The sequence below is a fragment of the Manis pentadactyla genome, chromosome 2, assembly GCF_030020395.1.
Source record: "Manis pentadactyla isolate mManPen7 chromosome 2, mManPen7.hap1, whole genome shotgun sequence".
Classification (NCBI taxonomy): domain Eukaryota; kingdom Metazoa; phylum Chordata; class Mammalia; order Pholidota; family Manidae; genus Manis; species Manis pentadactyla.
The window spans coordinates 51,702,686-51,717,947 of NC_080020.1; the positions used below are offsets into that span (position 1 = coordinate 51,702,686).

Genomic DNA, 15,262 nt, shown 5'->3' on the forward strand with positions numbered 1-15,262 from the left:
CCTATTCTTTCCTTAGCCACTAACTGTGACCTTAGATAAGTCATTACCTCTCTGTATGTCACTTCTCTTTAATAGTATGAGTTTGGTGGATTAAATGATTCCTAAGGTACCCTTTTAACTTTAATGATTTTATGTATATTATAACATCACTATAGCATTTAGAATGCTATGAAATTCAAAGTATAATTATATCTGCAAGAATGGGAAAATATTCAAAAGATGATTCAACTCCATAGTTGAGATGTAAGGAAAAATGTCCGTGTGTCATTTTTGATTTGTCGTAACATTTCAAATCACAGAATGCAAAGTGTTGGTGGGCTCTTGGATGATTTATTATACTGTACATGCAAATAGCTTTACACATTTCCCAGCAGTAAGGTGTATGCTGCTTCTGGCATGCTCTCACACATCGGGGCAAACTTACACAGAGTAACTGGCCCTTGCTGAGGTCTGTCACAACAGTCTACCAACATCCATTTTGCCTCATGTCACACCTTCTAACTTTCTGTTCCTGGGAGACACCAAAAAGTGAGCATGTTTAGTCATTTAATCAGCCTATCCAACCCGAGTCCAAGAAGAAGCAACAGTTGTCTGTGGCTCCCGTGTTGTCTGCCCCAGGCTCTGGGCAGCTGAGAGCCAGTGACTGTTGTGTCCCATCTGTAGGAAGTAGGGATTTGTTACCAGTTACCGCTGTTGGAAGAATATGGTAGCTCAATCAAAAGTGAATGGGCATGACTTTGATGAATTCTCTACAAACATTTTCTGTATTTACATTTATAGCCAGATCAGACTTAACATGTTTACCTAAAAAACACTAATATATCTTCATATTAAGGAAAGTAAATAGCACCATTTTGATAGATTTTAAAAATGAAATATTCACAGCTCCTTTTTCAACACTTTTCAATCAGAAGTTGGGAAGGTAGCCTATAATCTTGGCTGTGTAAACTGAAATATTTATACTTTGTCTTCCAAATCCTACATGCACTTGTTTTTGGCTAATGACTTACAGTCTGAACTCCTAGAGCTTAGGTTTCCTGGATGCAATGGTAGCCCTTCAATCTAACCCTCTGCTGCAACTTGCTGCTTAATTGATCTGCAGATTCTTTCCATCCTTCAAACCCAGCCTGTGTTCCCATGAAGCTTTCCTTGATCATTCCAGCTGAAAGGGAGCTTTTCCTGCTTTCCATCCCTAGAGGACTCAGTACCTGCCTAGATTTAGCACAGGCTCTGTACATGTATACTTGTTCTCTCCAACGACAAAGCTCACTCCCAGACAGTAGCACTGGATTTAGTTCATCTCTGACTCCTTCATTGCACATAACATTCAACAGTCCAAGAATACAAATTTCCCCTCTAGGAAAAGCTAGAACAAATATGCCAAATATCATCACAAGCCTGGAAAACCTTAGTGGGAAGCATTCCTTTGGCAAAGCCTGCTCACTTGTGTTTTCTGTACCTTCACAGAATCTGTCTTTAGCCTCACTTACATCACTCATGATAGTCAACCTTTGTCTGCCTTCATTTCATTTGCCCTGAGGAGTAATGCAGCCATTTACTAATCACAGACTTTACCTGAAAGAAACAAAGTGGCAAGACAACTAAAAGCAGATATACTGCAATCTGATCTTAATAAGTGTTTTTAAAAAACAAGTTTCTTGAAGATGGATGTAAAATACTGCCTGCAATTAGTGATATAAAAAAGGACTTTATAGAAGGACATGTAAAAGGGCAAAAGGGAGGGATGTAGAAGAAAGGACTTGACAGGACCAGCTTGATGTTTGGGGAAAACAACTCTGAAAATTGTAAATTTTGTTGTCTGAGACTTAGCTTTTTTGTACAGGTTACCTTTTGAAGTCTAAGCTTTCAGATATAATTCCATCTCAATCCCTGCAGGATTGCCCTTTCAGGTCAGATAATTTAAAGGGTTAAAATAACTGTGACAGAAGTAACTTTGGCATGAGCCTCCACTGGCAAAACGTTAGCAAGTAGTTAGGTGATTTTCTAGAGTCATAGGGACTTACTCAGATACTGGAGTTTTGCAAAACTTACTCAGATAATCACTAACATTGTTTATGTACTTTGTCAGCAGAGACCTAACTAATGCATTTTTACTGACTGAGGCTTGCTTCAGTTAGTGATTTGCAAAATTGTCTTTCCGTGATGGGTGAGTTTTACTCTGCTTAGGGATGCCCCAAATTAGCCAAGGATGTAAGAGATCAGAGAGGTCTAGATGCTCTGAGGAAATGCTGCACATCTACCCAGAGTAAGAAAGCAGCAAGGAGGTCTCATTCACCTTTGCACAAGATTTGAAATTCTTCTGCAGACTGAGCAACACCTCCCTGTAGACTGTAGCCTTTCACACCCTGTATGTTCCTTCACTTAGTCTTGCATTTCTCCACTCTATAGATGCTCTGTGGATTTCCCAGCCAGACAGCACATGCCCCCTTCCTCCTCCCTGTCTGCAGATTCTCCCCATCCTTCAAACCCAGCCTGTATTCCAGTGAAGCTTTCCCTGAGCATTCCAGGTGAAGGGGAGCTTTTCCTTCTTTCCATCCCTAGAGGACTTACTATCTGCCTAGATTTAATACAGGCTGTGTATATGTATCCTTGTTTTTTCTCCCCAACTACAAAGCTCACTTCTAGAGAGTAGCACTGGATTTAACTCATCTGACTCCTTTATTGCACCTGTTTCTCTGTGAAAGTTTGCTGAGAAAATGGGTTCCTGGGATGGGCTACCCCTGGGAAGCTTCAAAATTAGTAAGTCATTTCCTTAAAGCGTGCGTGTGATGTAGGCTTACTATCCCCTAAGCTACACTGTTTAATTTTGGTCTGAGAGGAAAATTAGCTATTGACTTTGGTCTATTCACTTCTAAGGGAAGCAGGTGACCCAGATATTGAAAGAAATGAAGAAATATTAATTTAAGTCCTTTAACAACTGCCTTCAAACTTTGAGCAATCAAAAATGGGTAGGTGGGCATGATCCTCATATAACTTTTCCCTGTCCCATTCCAGAGTCTTCCTACATACAGCAACCATGAGGAGCTGGCAGACTATTAATTTCTTCCCCAAGCTCATAGTGTATCCCAGTAGCTACACCATACTAATTTTTGCTACAGTTTAAGGAAAACAGTATATTATTTAATTAGAATCATGATGTCATTTTAGGTATAACTAATAAGCTGATAAGAGCTCTTCTATTCAATATCTCATTTGTAACCTCTTGGCTATAGATGTTCAAAAACACAAAGGTCATACATGCCTACATTTCTCAATATCTGGGTCACCTGTTTCCCTTAAGGAAGATATTGTGGAATAAGTAATTTTTCTGTGACAGAAATAGACTAAAAGAAGGACCCTTCTTGGGTTTCTAAATATGTAAGAAAAGTAAAGGAAAGTATTTACTCAAGGCCCTCTCTTTGCAAAGAACACTCAGAGAAACATGGGGATTGGAAAGTACCTTATTCCATAATAGAATTGGCTGTTTGCCTGTTCCCTGAGCTATTTGATGAGCACATCATTGTCATAGAATGCCACATAATAAAGCACGTTATTTCCTAAAAATGATAAAGTGAAAATCCAATTGCTACAAATTACTTGAGAATATACTGAAGGATTCAGAAACAAAGGGCTTTCTTATTTCTTGGCTTAATAAGTAACAGCTGCAGAATGACTTAAATGTAAGCAAATACCAATGTAAGAAGTCATTTACATAATTTTAAATATAAGGGTTAAATTTCTAAAACATGCTCAAAGTGCTAGGAATCTTTTTAATTCTTCTCTCTTAGCCAAGTTAATTCATACTCAATTTCTTTTTTCAGAAATGATGCAATTTTGAATTTTCAGTTTTGTAGAGAAATTTTACTAAGTTATGCATGTCCAGCACGATTACTAGTGTGAGATCATTTGCAACAGAAACAAAGCTCTCCTAACTTCCTAAGAAGCAAATTTGAATTCAACCTTAACCTAAAGAAATTTGAAGTATGGGAATCTGTATTCCTAGATGTCACCAAAGAGGCATGGGATGCCATGAAAAACTAGGCTCATCAATTTTTTTCTGTAAGGGCCAGATAGACATTTTAGGCTTTGCTGGGCCATACAGTCTCTGATGAAACTCAGCTCTGCCTAGAAGCATGAAAACAACCAGCCAATAAGTAAATAAATGAGCATGGTTGTGTTCTAATAAAGCTTTATTTATAAAAACAGGTAGAGGCCTAGTGGATTTGGTCTGTGAACCATAGTTTGCCTGACTCCTGAAAACTGGTCTTTGGAGATTTAAATTTATTTCCTTGGGTAATTATATGGAAATTACTTTTTAAAAATGCACATATAAGTTTTATGCATATATCACACAGACCATAAGTAAAAAGAATGGTTGGCATTCAAATAAGAAAGAGTATAAACATTAGTCGTAACTTGCTTACTAATAATCCCTTTTTCCTCATACCCTTAGTTCATTGGGCATAAGGAATTACTTAAACCTCTGTTTGCTGTTTGCATTCAGTGAACCCAGGAAGTTTTAACATTTCAAGGGAAACACAGCAACACCTGTTGGACGTGAAATACAGTACTATTCTGTAGTTTGGACCTACTTTAAATGGGCAAGTTACTTAATTCTTTTGGCTGCAGAGGGCACTATGAAAATATTACCAAGACTAAGGGTACACAAATAGAAACACCTTGGGGACTTCTAACATAAGTCATAACCTTGACAAAAATGTAAACAAAATCATAGCTCATGAATTTACTGTCTGTACTCTATGCTACTGTATATTGGCTGCATGACAGACTATAAAATAGGTCAGGTTAAAAGGAGGCAGTTAAGAGATACCAGTTTTCAATTTTTAGGCATACTTACTTGTATCCTTTACAAACTAGGTGCACTAATGTACAGGTACCAAGGAAAGGACAGAGAAGGGACAAACCTAGTAAAATTTTATCATCCACAACTGGTTGACAGAATGAAAGCACTTCAAAAACAACAGCTTTCAAATATTCTAATGTGAAACTTTTGTACTTGAATAGCCCGAAATAATCTTTTAAATGGAAAATAAATATTTAATCTGGCTGAAGATTAAATATCCGTCATTTTCAAACAATGAATCACAGCAAGAGTACATAGACATAACTATTCCATATCCATGGGTTTTCCAGGTCAATCTTCAAAATGTGCTGAAAACAACTTAAGAATAGTTTGATTTTGCAGTCTTAGCATCCCTGTTCAGAGTTTCAGCCAAATCCTTTGCAACGGCCCCACGTTTCTCCAACCAGCCTGGGATGTTCCTTCCAGGGTTTTAGGGGATCTCACAGTCCTTGAGGTGGCCTGATGGCCAGAACAACAAACAGAATACTGATCTGGGACAAGTGGTAGCAAACCAAGATGCTGGGAACAGCTAATGATTGGTGGAATCCCATTTTTCCATTACTGACTAATAGCAATACACCATAATTCAAACAGTATCTCTTTCGATCAGAGTGTAGGAAGAGGTCTTTTTTTACTTGACTCCTTCAAGCTCAGCCAGGTCAGAGGCCTGGAGTCTCCCCTACGGCAATGCCGGACTCCTGCGAAGGAGTCAGATGGTCGGCCCTCCTGGCAAGGCTTCCATCTTGCCCTAGTGGACCTCTGGGCCCCAAGGCGTGCAAAGGGCTGAGTCTTGACAGAAGTTAAAGTCGGGCTATCCAGTCCTCTAGAGTACATCACAAACGTTTATGAAAATTGGAATTTCAAACAAGCACACATAAATTAGTCAAATTTGTTATTGCTCTCCAAGATAAGTATACAAATGTTTGGGGTTTATGGGCTGAGATTATATTATCTGATCTCAGGTGATATCTGAAAGGAGTAATAATGACAAAAATGACCCTTAGGAGATCAGAATATAGAAGAGGAAATACTGAATTTGGTTACCAAAAGTGAGTAGCTGATCTCTGCCCAGTGGTGTTTTTTTTTCTTCTATTTTTGTCAAAGACCCAGAAATTCACCCTGAGTTGCCAGGGGAATAAAAAAACTTTGAAAAAAATTATGGAAAATTATTAGGTACATTTCTGCTTATCATGTAGTTAGCAATATTAAAACACCAATATCAAGATTCCATGTGCATAAATGTCTTTTTAAAAAAACATTAAAGATACAGAGAGAGTCTAACCATTAAGCAGCATTTAGCTAGTAAATGCTCAAATGTTAGCAGTGACCTTGTTCAGGAACATATCAGGGATGAACATTAAGGAAATTGGAATATGACCTAATAAGCAGTAATTACAAGGATGTTACAAATCCTATTATGTAGTAAATGTCTGGAAACTTTGCAAGATCTAAAATAGACCTACAGAACCAGACCCAATACTCTGCAATGACGAGTAAATTACATAATAGCATTGTAGTTATGTAACTGGCTCTGCTCAGCATATTTATGTCAATTACATGTGGCGTCAGCCATCAAGAAAAACCTACTGCTGATTCACTTCATTGACTTTTTTTTTCATTTCCTTTGCAATAACAATCCTAAAATGGAATAAATGGTTTACTAATTTTATTCTTTGCCTTTTCTGGCCTTTACTTCTGTTTTTTCCAATTTAAAATGCAACCAGATGCTTCTGTGAAATAAAAATTGAATTATGCAAAGAAATACCTTCAAATCTTCAGGCTGTAGGCTACCCACCAGCAGTTACCATGCATGTGAAACTGGAAGTAGGGGTTGCTAGACATTCTAAATTACAAAATATATTTAAAATACCATGTAACTGAGGTCACAGTAAAAGGCAAACTGTTTCTTTTTTTAAAAGTTTGCCATTAAAAACGGCTATAGAACCTTGAGGACTATTCTAAAATAGCAGTGTGTAAGAAAATTCCAAAAGTCTTTTGAATCCACGTGGAATGGCAGTGTTGATTAAACCTTTCTAAGGAAATCTAAAAAATGCCAGCTGATGGTCATACTCCCATTTTTGAGGTTAATGGGATGCTATCATCATCATCATCATATAACTTCATCATGCAAATTTGGTATGTCTCAGTATGTTTCTAGAAAGAAATATTTGCTGCAGCACAAGGATGTTGTCCAGCCTTGTCCAGGACTACAAAGTCCTATTGAGATTCTGTGTGCAGTCCTTTCTATATCGGGACAGGACACACGGTTCATCCACAGCAAATTCTGGTGTGTGAGAATGCTACTGGCTTCATGGGGGTACTCAGGAGGTCGAGCTTGCAGTCAAGATTCCCCGGGCCCAAAGAAGGATTAGAGGGACTGTGGCCAACAGTTTAGCAATGCCTGGGAAAGTCCTCTTCTCTACAAGTCATGCTGGGAAATGCTCCTTCTCTGAAGCCCATGAATGAGCAGAAGTGGCCAACAGAGTGTTTAGTTATTTCTGTCTATGACATTTCTGAAACATTTTCTTTTGGCCTTCTACCAGCTCATCAGTGCGGAAAACTGAGGCAGCTCAAATCTAAGCATAGGAATTCATGTGTCACTTTGCTTAAAAAGTACTCTAGGACACATGTGACTATGAGCACTTGACGTACTGTAGGGAAAACTTGTACTCCCGATTTTGAAAACTTCGTATAAAAATTAAAAACACATCATTAATTTTTCACATTGATCATATATTGGAATAATAGTTTAGATATATTGGATTAAAATATATAGTTAATTTCACCTTTTACTTTTTAAAATAGGGCTAAGAGAAAATTTGAAGTTACATTTATGGCTTGCATTAAATTTGTATTAGATAGTACTTGTCCTAGACTGTAACTTCCATAACTGTATTATTCTAATTTCTACCTTATTTATGTATTTGTGGCATGAATGAGCTCTTAAAGTGTGAGAAAAACCACTAGAATTCTAATTAGACTTTCTAAATGGGGGAAATAATTCAAGATGGTCCGTCTGTCAAGTTAAGGTTCTATCTGCAATAGTCTACCATTATTTAGCTAGTTTTTGAGTTTCCATTTTAGCAAACAATATAAATGTTTGCTGTTCTTTCAAAATGTTAACCTAATTATTCAGAAGCTGCATTTCAATGAAATCTGAGATTGACTTGTTTAGTTGAAAAGACCAGTTCTTGTGAAAGTTGGACTTGTTTTCCACTGAAATAACTAAATTAGTCACTAGGACTTAATCTTTAATATACAAGTCAAAATTTAAACCTCCCATTGATTTTTAGGAAGTGCAATTTACACGTTAAAAAAAACAAACAGGAAATTATCCCTACACCAAGTACTCACCACTAGATAGGCATGTGTATTCATTTAATGGATACATTCTTAGACACACATGGGCCCTGGTACTTGCAAAGCTGTTCCTATCATCCATGAGGCCAACCAGTGCAGTCAGCATGTGCGTCGGGATGACAAAACACCCTTGGAACAATATGGGCTTGGCTGGGAGGGAAGATATGTTCTGATCTTTCAACTAATTGCCACTTTCTAATAAGGGCCCTGAACCCCTCTTCCCTTTTCCAATATATGGGACACTTACCACATATACTGGTTAATTCTCCTTGGGAAAAATAAACCAGGAAATTGGTCTTTTTAAATGTAAATCTGAAGCTTGGTGAAAAAGGCATTCTTATAGGTTAAAAATAGTGAGCTTTTATAATAGCTCAAAGAGGAATTCTGAGAGAGAATAAAGGAGGAGGGAAAGAAACAGGGAAGGAGAGGATAAGTACTCTCTGTTAGTTAATAAGAATAAAAGAAAGAATAATCCTCTGAGTCCAGGTGAGGCCTTGTTTTCTTCTCAGGAGTGGTGGGAAAGGAAGTTTATGTCAGAGAAGCAGAACACCTAACGAACGACAACAGCCTCCAGAGATCAGAGATTTAATTTCATTTTCCAATGGAAGAGTTTGGAGGCAGAGCCAAAAGAATTTCTCTTTTTTTGATGAGGATTTTTATGGGCTACTTTTATCATTTATGATTTTGGTCTTTGAAAATAATCTTTTTTTAAAATTAAAAATCTGAGTAAACATGATGCATAAGTGATTTGATAAAAAATGTGCATTTCAACTAAAACTAGAAATACATCTTAGGTACTTGGAATTTAAGTGTGATTTCTGTAAGAGAAAAGTTCATATGAAAATCAAATTAAAACATGTTGTGAAAAATAGTAAAGTTTTAGGTCTAATGTAACAGCTTCTCAGGAGTTTGACTTGAAATCACCATTTTTTTCTTTGTTTCTTTTTTTGTTTTTTAAGGTAAATAAAAAATTCCACTGTTCTGAATTACTTGATATTGGAAACTTTAAAAAATTACATTGTAAAATGTGGTCACTTCCATTTTAAGCATGAGAAAAAGTTATACTAGCTTTTCAGAAATATCTTTAGTTCGGTAGTATATCTAGACAACCATAAATTGAAGGAAAAAGGACTTTTATAAATAAAAGTGCCTTCTTACTCTAGTAAAGTCAATAATTAATAATCTTATAATGGAATAGTATTCCCACTCTATTTAGATTTAAGATATTTCAGCATCAGCCTGAGGAGGTGGATTTCAGTAGATGATTGAAACTTGGTAACTATAGAGTTTATCCAGAAAATGTTCCTATCTTTAAAGTTCAAACTCATGAGTAAATACAGTTTTATCTAATAAATGACAAGGAGTCAACCTTTGCTAGGGTAAGGCCCAGTCTTCTCTCCTTTCCTTCCCTAACTTCCTTTATTTGCCTTAAGTGTTGTCCCAACAGGACATTTTATTAGAGAGCATGTGAGGGAAGGGTGACATTCCTCAGCATGAGTTTGTAAAATACTTTCTCCAGAATTTCTTGATAGAATGTTTTTGGTTATTAGCAACTTATGTGCATAATAAGGACAAAATAAAAAAGCATTCTGCACATAAGCTTTAGGGGCATATGGTTTCATAGCCCTTAAAGTGTGCTTCAATTTCTTATTATTATAAGTGGACTGTTTTTTTTTTTGCACATACCATACAACCGCAACCTATACAACCTATACCCATCTCTTGTAAACAGTTTGAACTGATTAATGAAAAGTAAAATGCTGTGCATGTCATGGGCACATGTCTTAGAGCGCTTCCTTGTATTAGCTGAGCAGTCATAGTCCAAAGGAGTTACTGCCTTGAGAAGAAATCCATAGGATGTAGGAAGGCTAGGTTTTCAAAGAAAAAACAATTTGTACCTAGTTACTTCGAATGTGTGCTACTGGTCCCTGAAGATGTTATGTTTTTAAATGTTATGTTGCGTTTACTTGCAATTTCAAATTAAACTCATCAGTATTAGGTATCCATTACATACCACAGAAGACACTATTTTTTTCATAAAGCAGTCACATGCATTGAAGTTAGGATTACCAACTGATATATATATGTATTTTTTTTTGCACCTCAAAAACAGAATCACTAGAGTGCACATCATGCTTCCACACCTTCCTTGCTGAAGGACAAAATGCATAAAGTGCCAGGCTTTGGCTTCCCGATGGAAGGAAGCCAGCTTAGTACTCTGGCAGGATAACATCATTCTGCTGAGCTTCAAATCCCAGAGCAGGGTTTTCTTGCCCTTCTTTGGGGGCTGCTGCTTGCTCCACAGTCTTCAGCTGCTCCTCCATGAGGCCCTCCTCTATTTCCAGGCTGGGCACCTTTTTCCCATCCTCCAGTACCTCGGGCACCAGCCTGGGGGCCTCAGCAGCATTTCTATCAGCGCCTTCCGCTGCCTCGGTGGCCTGCACCTTCATCGGCTCAACCGCTGTCCCCATAACCGCCACTTGGGCTCCATCTCCTTGAACTTCTTCTCCTCTTGGAATGGCGTTAACATCCTCATTGCCCTCCTGGGTTGGAGATGGCTCTCGGCTGGCCTTCTGGCTCTCCTGGATGCTTCCATGGCTGCTGCTGGCACTGCCCAACCGGGAAGAGGCCACCACGGCCTTTACTGCTGCCTGATCAGGAACAGAGAAGTCGGAGGTTACCTCCTCTTCAAACCCAAACCAGAGCTCAGCCTCAGCTGTGCCCCTTAGAGAGTGTTTTACATGTTAGTTTCAGTCTCACGAAGTATAGTCTTCCAAAACTGTCGAATAAAAACTTGTTTGGAGAATGAACAGAAAGTCTCTTTAATCTCAGACTAGTGTGTTTAATCCTCTGGACAACTGCAAGCCTGAGTGTTTGCCCATGAATTACTAGTTTTCAGAAATTTTAGACTGTGTTTCCCACACTATGTGCTTCATGGAACACCAGTTCCATGGATGTTAATAGGTGTCATGTGGATAAAAGAATTTCATGGTCAAATTTGACTGAGAAATACTAGGTTAAACAAGGTCATTTAATCCAGGATTTTCAAATTAATTTGGCTTTGTAAGCAGTGGAGGAATAGAACATTGTTTCTGACCCTCAGCTGTTCTCTGAGATCCCCTGCATATACAGCTGGTCCTAAACACCATTATTAAGAGAAAAGCATCTAATCTCTATGTATGCTCTATAAAAAGAGATATTTTGGTGGATAATTTTCTTTATCATTTAAATTATTTCAGTGTTGACCAAGTATAGTAATTATTTGTCTATATTGCAAAATATAGTTTTAAAAAAATTGGTTCCCAAAGTTCCCATATGCAGAAAGAAGACAACTTTCTGACTGTGCATCAGTTCCCTCACCAATGCTGTTCACTCAGTTCAGCCTTAATTAAATGAGAAGGAGTGGTGATGATGTGTTCGCTTGGTGAGTAAACCTCAGCACAGCACACAGTTCCCTTTATTAACAGTGAATTCTTTTTTTTTTATTTTTTATTTATTTATTTTTTTAGATAATTATTTTTTATTGAAGGGTAATTGACACACTGTATTACATTAGTTTCAGGTGTACAACACAGTGATTCAACATTTATATACATGATAATTCTAGGTACCAGCTATCACCATACCAAGTTAACAGTGAATTCTTAAGAGAGGAGAACATTAAGACGGTAAGTGGCTTTATGCCAGCACCGTTGGGATTTCAAAGCAGGATTTTTCCTGGTACCACAGGCTCTGAATAATAGGATTAGATGAAGGATGGTGGAATTGTCTTTGATAGCTGAAGAGAGAATTAAAAAAAAAAATAAAACAAAACAAAGCATGGGTCATTTTACCTTAAGCTTGCGCCGGGCATTGAATTCTTGGAGCTTCTTTTGAGCCGTATCCATGTGTACAAAATTGGCTGCTTTACCTGTGACCCACGGGTGCTGGAGAGCTTGGAAGGTAGTCAGCCGTTTCTTAGGATCCAAAACAATTAATTTTCTGACCTGAAATGATAATGAGCCATAAACTTCTTAGGGAGACCTGGGATTACCCCTCAGCATGGGACCTTCTTGGTCTTATTCTATTTTCCTAGCAGTACCACTAAGTATATATTTAAAAATATTTTTTAAGCCCTCAGAGGTCTCTGGGGCTAAAGCTGGCTTCAGCTAACACTGGCTGAGGGAGTCTGAGAAGACAGTGGTGCAACCTGAAGTCCATGCTGGCACACAGTTTTCTAACATAGGTCAAAGAAACAGGTCCTGGCTTGCCTGTGGCCTGGAAGTTCTTTGAAGGAGAACCAGCATCTGAATAACTCTAGGCTGCATTTTGCATCACTTAGAATTCAGAACTTCAAATCCATCTCAGTGGAGATGGAATCACTCCAGTATTCATCATTCTTTCTGGGGGGATTAAATTAAATGACAACAAAAGGGATGGTATTGTTGCTTTTTAGGATTATCCCATGATTCTATCATGAAGTTTATAGTTCTCATAGTTCTCTCTAATCCCTTAATGGTACTTGAAGAAATAAGCCAAATGCTGGAGTAAAAGCCTACGTAGACTCAAACTAAAAGTGTCAGTGACTTGGGGGCATGATTTGCTTAAAGGACTGAATTCAACCAATGGCAGACCATTCTGGGAAGTTCACCCCTGCTTGTGATGATGAGCAGACGATAAATCTCCAGGAAGGTCAACAACCACAATAATCCCTGGCCCTGGGCTTAGAAGGGGTGACCTGGAATGAGGCAGAGACTATTTGCAGTCAAGAGGCATGTTCAAGCCCTACTTACATCTCTATTTTTGTGACCCCAAAGACCCGAATAGGGACTGAGTGCCAAGGACATGCTCCTGGGCCCTTTTTTTTACATGATCTTATTTCCACCTTTGTTCCTTTGTAAATACATCTTTTATAAGCATATAACACTTTCTAAAAATTTATGAATCCTTTCCATGACCATGTCAACTGGGAGTTATTAACTCCATAATGAGGGATGGAAGGAGGGTCAGAAAGATTCAGTGAAGTCTAAAGTCAAACAACTTATAAACAAGAGGCTGTATTCAAACTCACATGTCTGCTCACATGTAAAATGAGGGGCTTTGAGGATTTAAGGCCTAAGTTCTTTTTTAACTCCAAAATTAGATACAGGATAACAAAAGCAGGCAGCAGGCAGCAAGTCAGAAGAAGAATAAATATCTGGTTTCCTTTTAATTCTTTTGCAAAGAATTCCATGTTTTGGGTAGAGATACTGAATTTGTTGAGGGCAGAGATGTGAGGCTGCTTAGGCTTAAAATCTGACAGGAGGTGGAGGGAGCTACAGATGACTAAGAAAACAAATGCACAGGCATAAAGTAAAATTTGATAGTCATAGCTATCATCTGTTGAACACATGTACTAATAATTAAATACTAGTAATTTGATTATGTAAATGATACCTAATCCTTAACAATATCCTGGACAATTAGATATCTCCCTCCGATTTTTCAATCATCCTTTTCTTCTTGCTCATCATTACCTTCCTCATGAAAATACAAAGAATTTGTTGAAAGCCAGTATGTACCAAAAATTTACACATGTCAGTATTAATCTTTGCATTTGAAGGTAATGAATGATTCACTGAATTGTTAAGAAACATGCTGAAGGTTGAGAGAGATTCAGTTATCTTGTCAAGATTCAAACCCAAAGCTTTGTCGTCATGGCCACCCTTACTACTTAACTCCTCACTCACCAGCATTGTTGCCTATGCAACGACAGGGCAAATAGGGTTCTGCTAGTATGTACACACTTATGGGGCTCAAGGATTCCTTTAGTTTATATGTTATAGAAATTTATTAATCAATGGAATTTAGCTGAATGAAAGTACATCACAGCTAACCTTCTTATCCATTTAATTTGTATTAGGGATGAAAAGAAATGAAAGGAGGGCTCAATAAAGAAACTATTACTTGGCTGGTGGTAGTTACTAAACATGCTTTATATGCCATAAGTCTCTTAACAGCCTAGAGATAGCTACCAGTATCATCCCAGATAAAAAAGCTAAAACGTAGAGAGGTCAGAAAACAAGCCCTAGGTCATCTCTATGTTACAAGGAAAGGGGCACTTGAGTCCAGGGGTGTCACATTACAAATCCATGATCTATTTTCTATTCACTCTTTCATCCAATAACCATTTACTGAGTCTGTACTCTACGCCCATACAGTACTAAAAGTGTCTCTCCCAGAGCTTACATCTAATTAAGGAAGACCTTTGCACAAGTAAATGTAAGTGACAACTATCATGAAACAGGAAGTCCAGAGGGCATAAAAACACGGTGGCAGAATGAATCAACCAGCTGTGGGAAGGAGAGACAGGCAAAGCAGGGGCAGGCCAGCCCTCCTGCAGGGCGCCAAATGGCAGCTCAGGCTTAAAGATGAGTTACCCATGGCAAAGAGGTAGGGGTGTGTGTGTGTGTGTGTGTGTGTGTGTATGTGTGTGTGTGTGTACATACAGTGGGGGCATGTGATGAAGAGAGTTCAAAAGAAGGTGATATGGAATGAGGGCTGTGGGAGAGGGTGACAGGCTCCAGACCAGGCCAGTGTTGTATGGATCTTGTTACAAATTTTTTATTTTATCTGAGGAGCCTGAGAGCAGGAGAGTGCTGTGATGTGACTTACTTATAAGACCATTGGTCTGGATCCCACGTGGCGAGGGTACCTGAGAAGGGCGTGGAAAGAGGCAGGCACACAGGCGGGAAGTGTGCGGCGGTCCAGCGGGGGAGGGGGGCCCGGCTGGGGCTGTGGGCGTGGGGGCGGCAGAGAGACCCAGGACCTGACCTGAGAAGGCGCTGGGAGGACACGCCCACATGCCATGCACACTGCCCCTTCCAGGTCTCACCTCAAAGTTATGGCCTGACGGGGACCTGTTTCTGAAGGAGCGTGGACAGTAAGGAGGAAATGTCTGAAGGAAAAAGAGCACTGGATAAGGAGCCTGGAAATCTGGATCGCTGGTTCCTAACACTGTCTTTCCGCGGGTAAGCTGCGTGACCTCGGACAGCCCATTTCACTTGTCCGGGCTTCAGC

General features: G+C 38.7%; 1 protein-coding gene across 2 annotated transcripts in view; it reads right to left on the reverse strand.

The window, feature by feature from the left end:
* Positions 1–314: 314 nt before the first annotated feature.
* Positions 315–15,262, reverse strand: part of CAMK4 (calcium/calmodulin dependent protein kinase IV) — a 216,536-nt gene continuing 201,588 nt past the window's right edge. For both annotated transcript variants that reach the window (XM_057492709.1, XM_036886820.2), the window contains 2 exons: positions 12,058–12,210; positions 315–10,875 (listed from right to left, as the gene is read on the reverse strand). In XM_057492709.1, the coding sequence (XP_057348692.1) occupies positions 10,435–10,875; positions 12,058–12,210 (594 nt within the window). In that variant the 3' untranslated portion in view covers positions 315–10,434. The remainder of the gene's footprint in view (positions 10,876–12,057; positions 12,211–15,262) is intronic.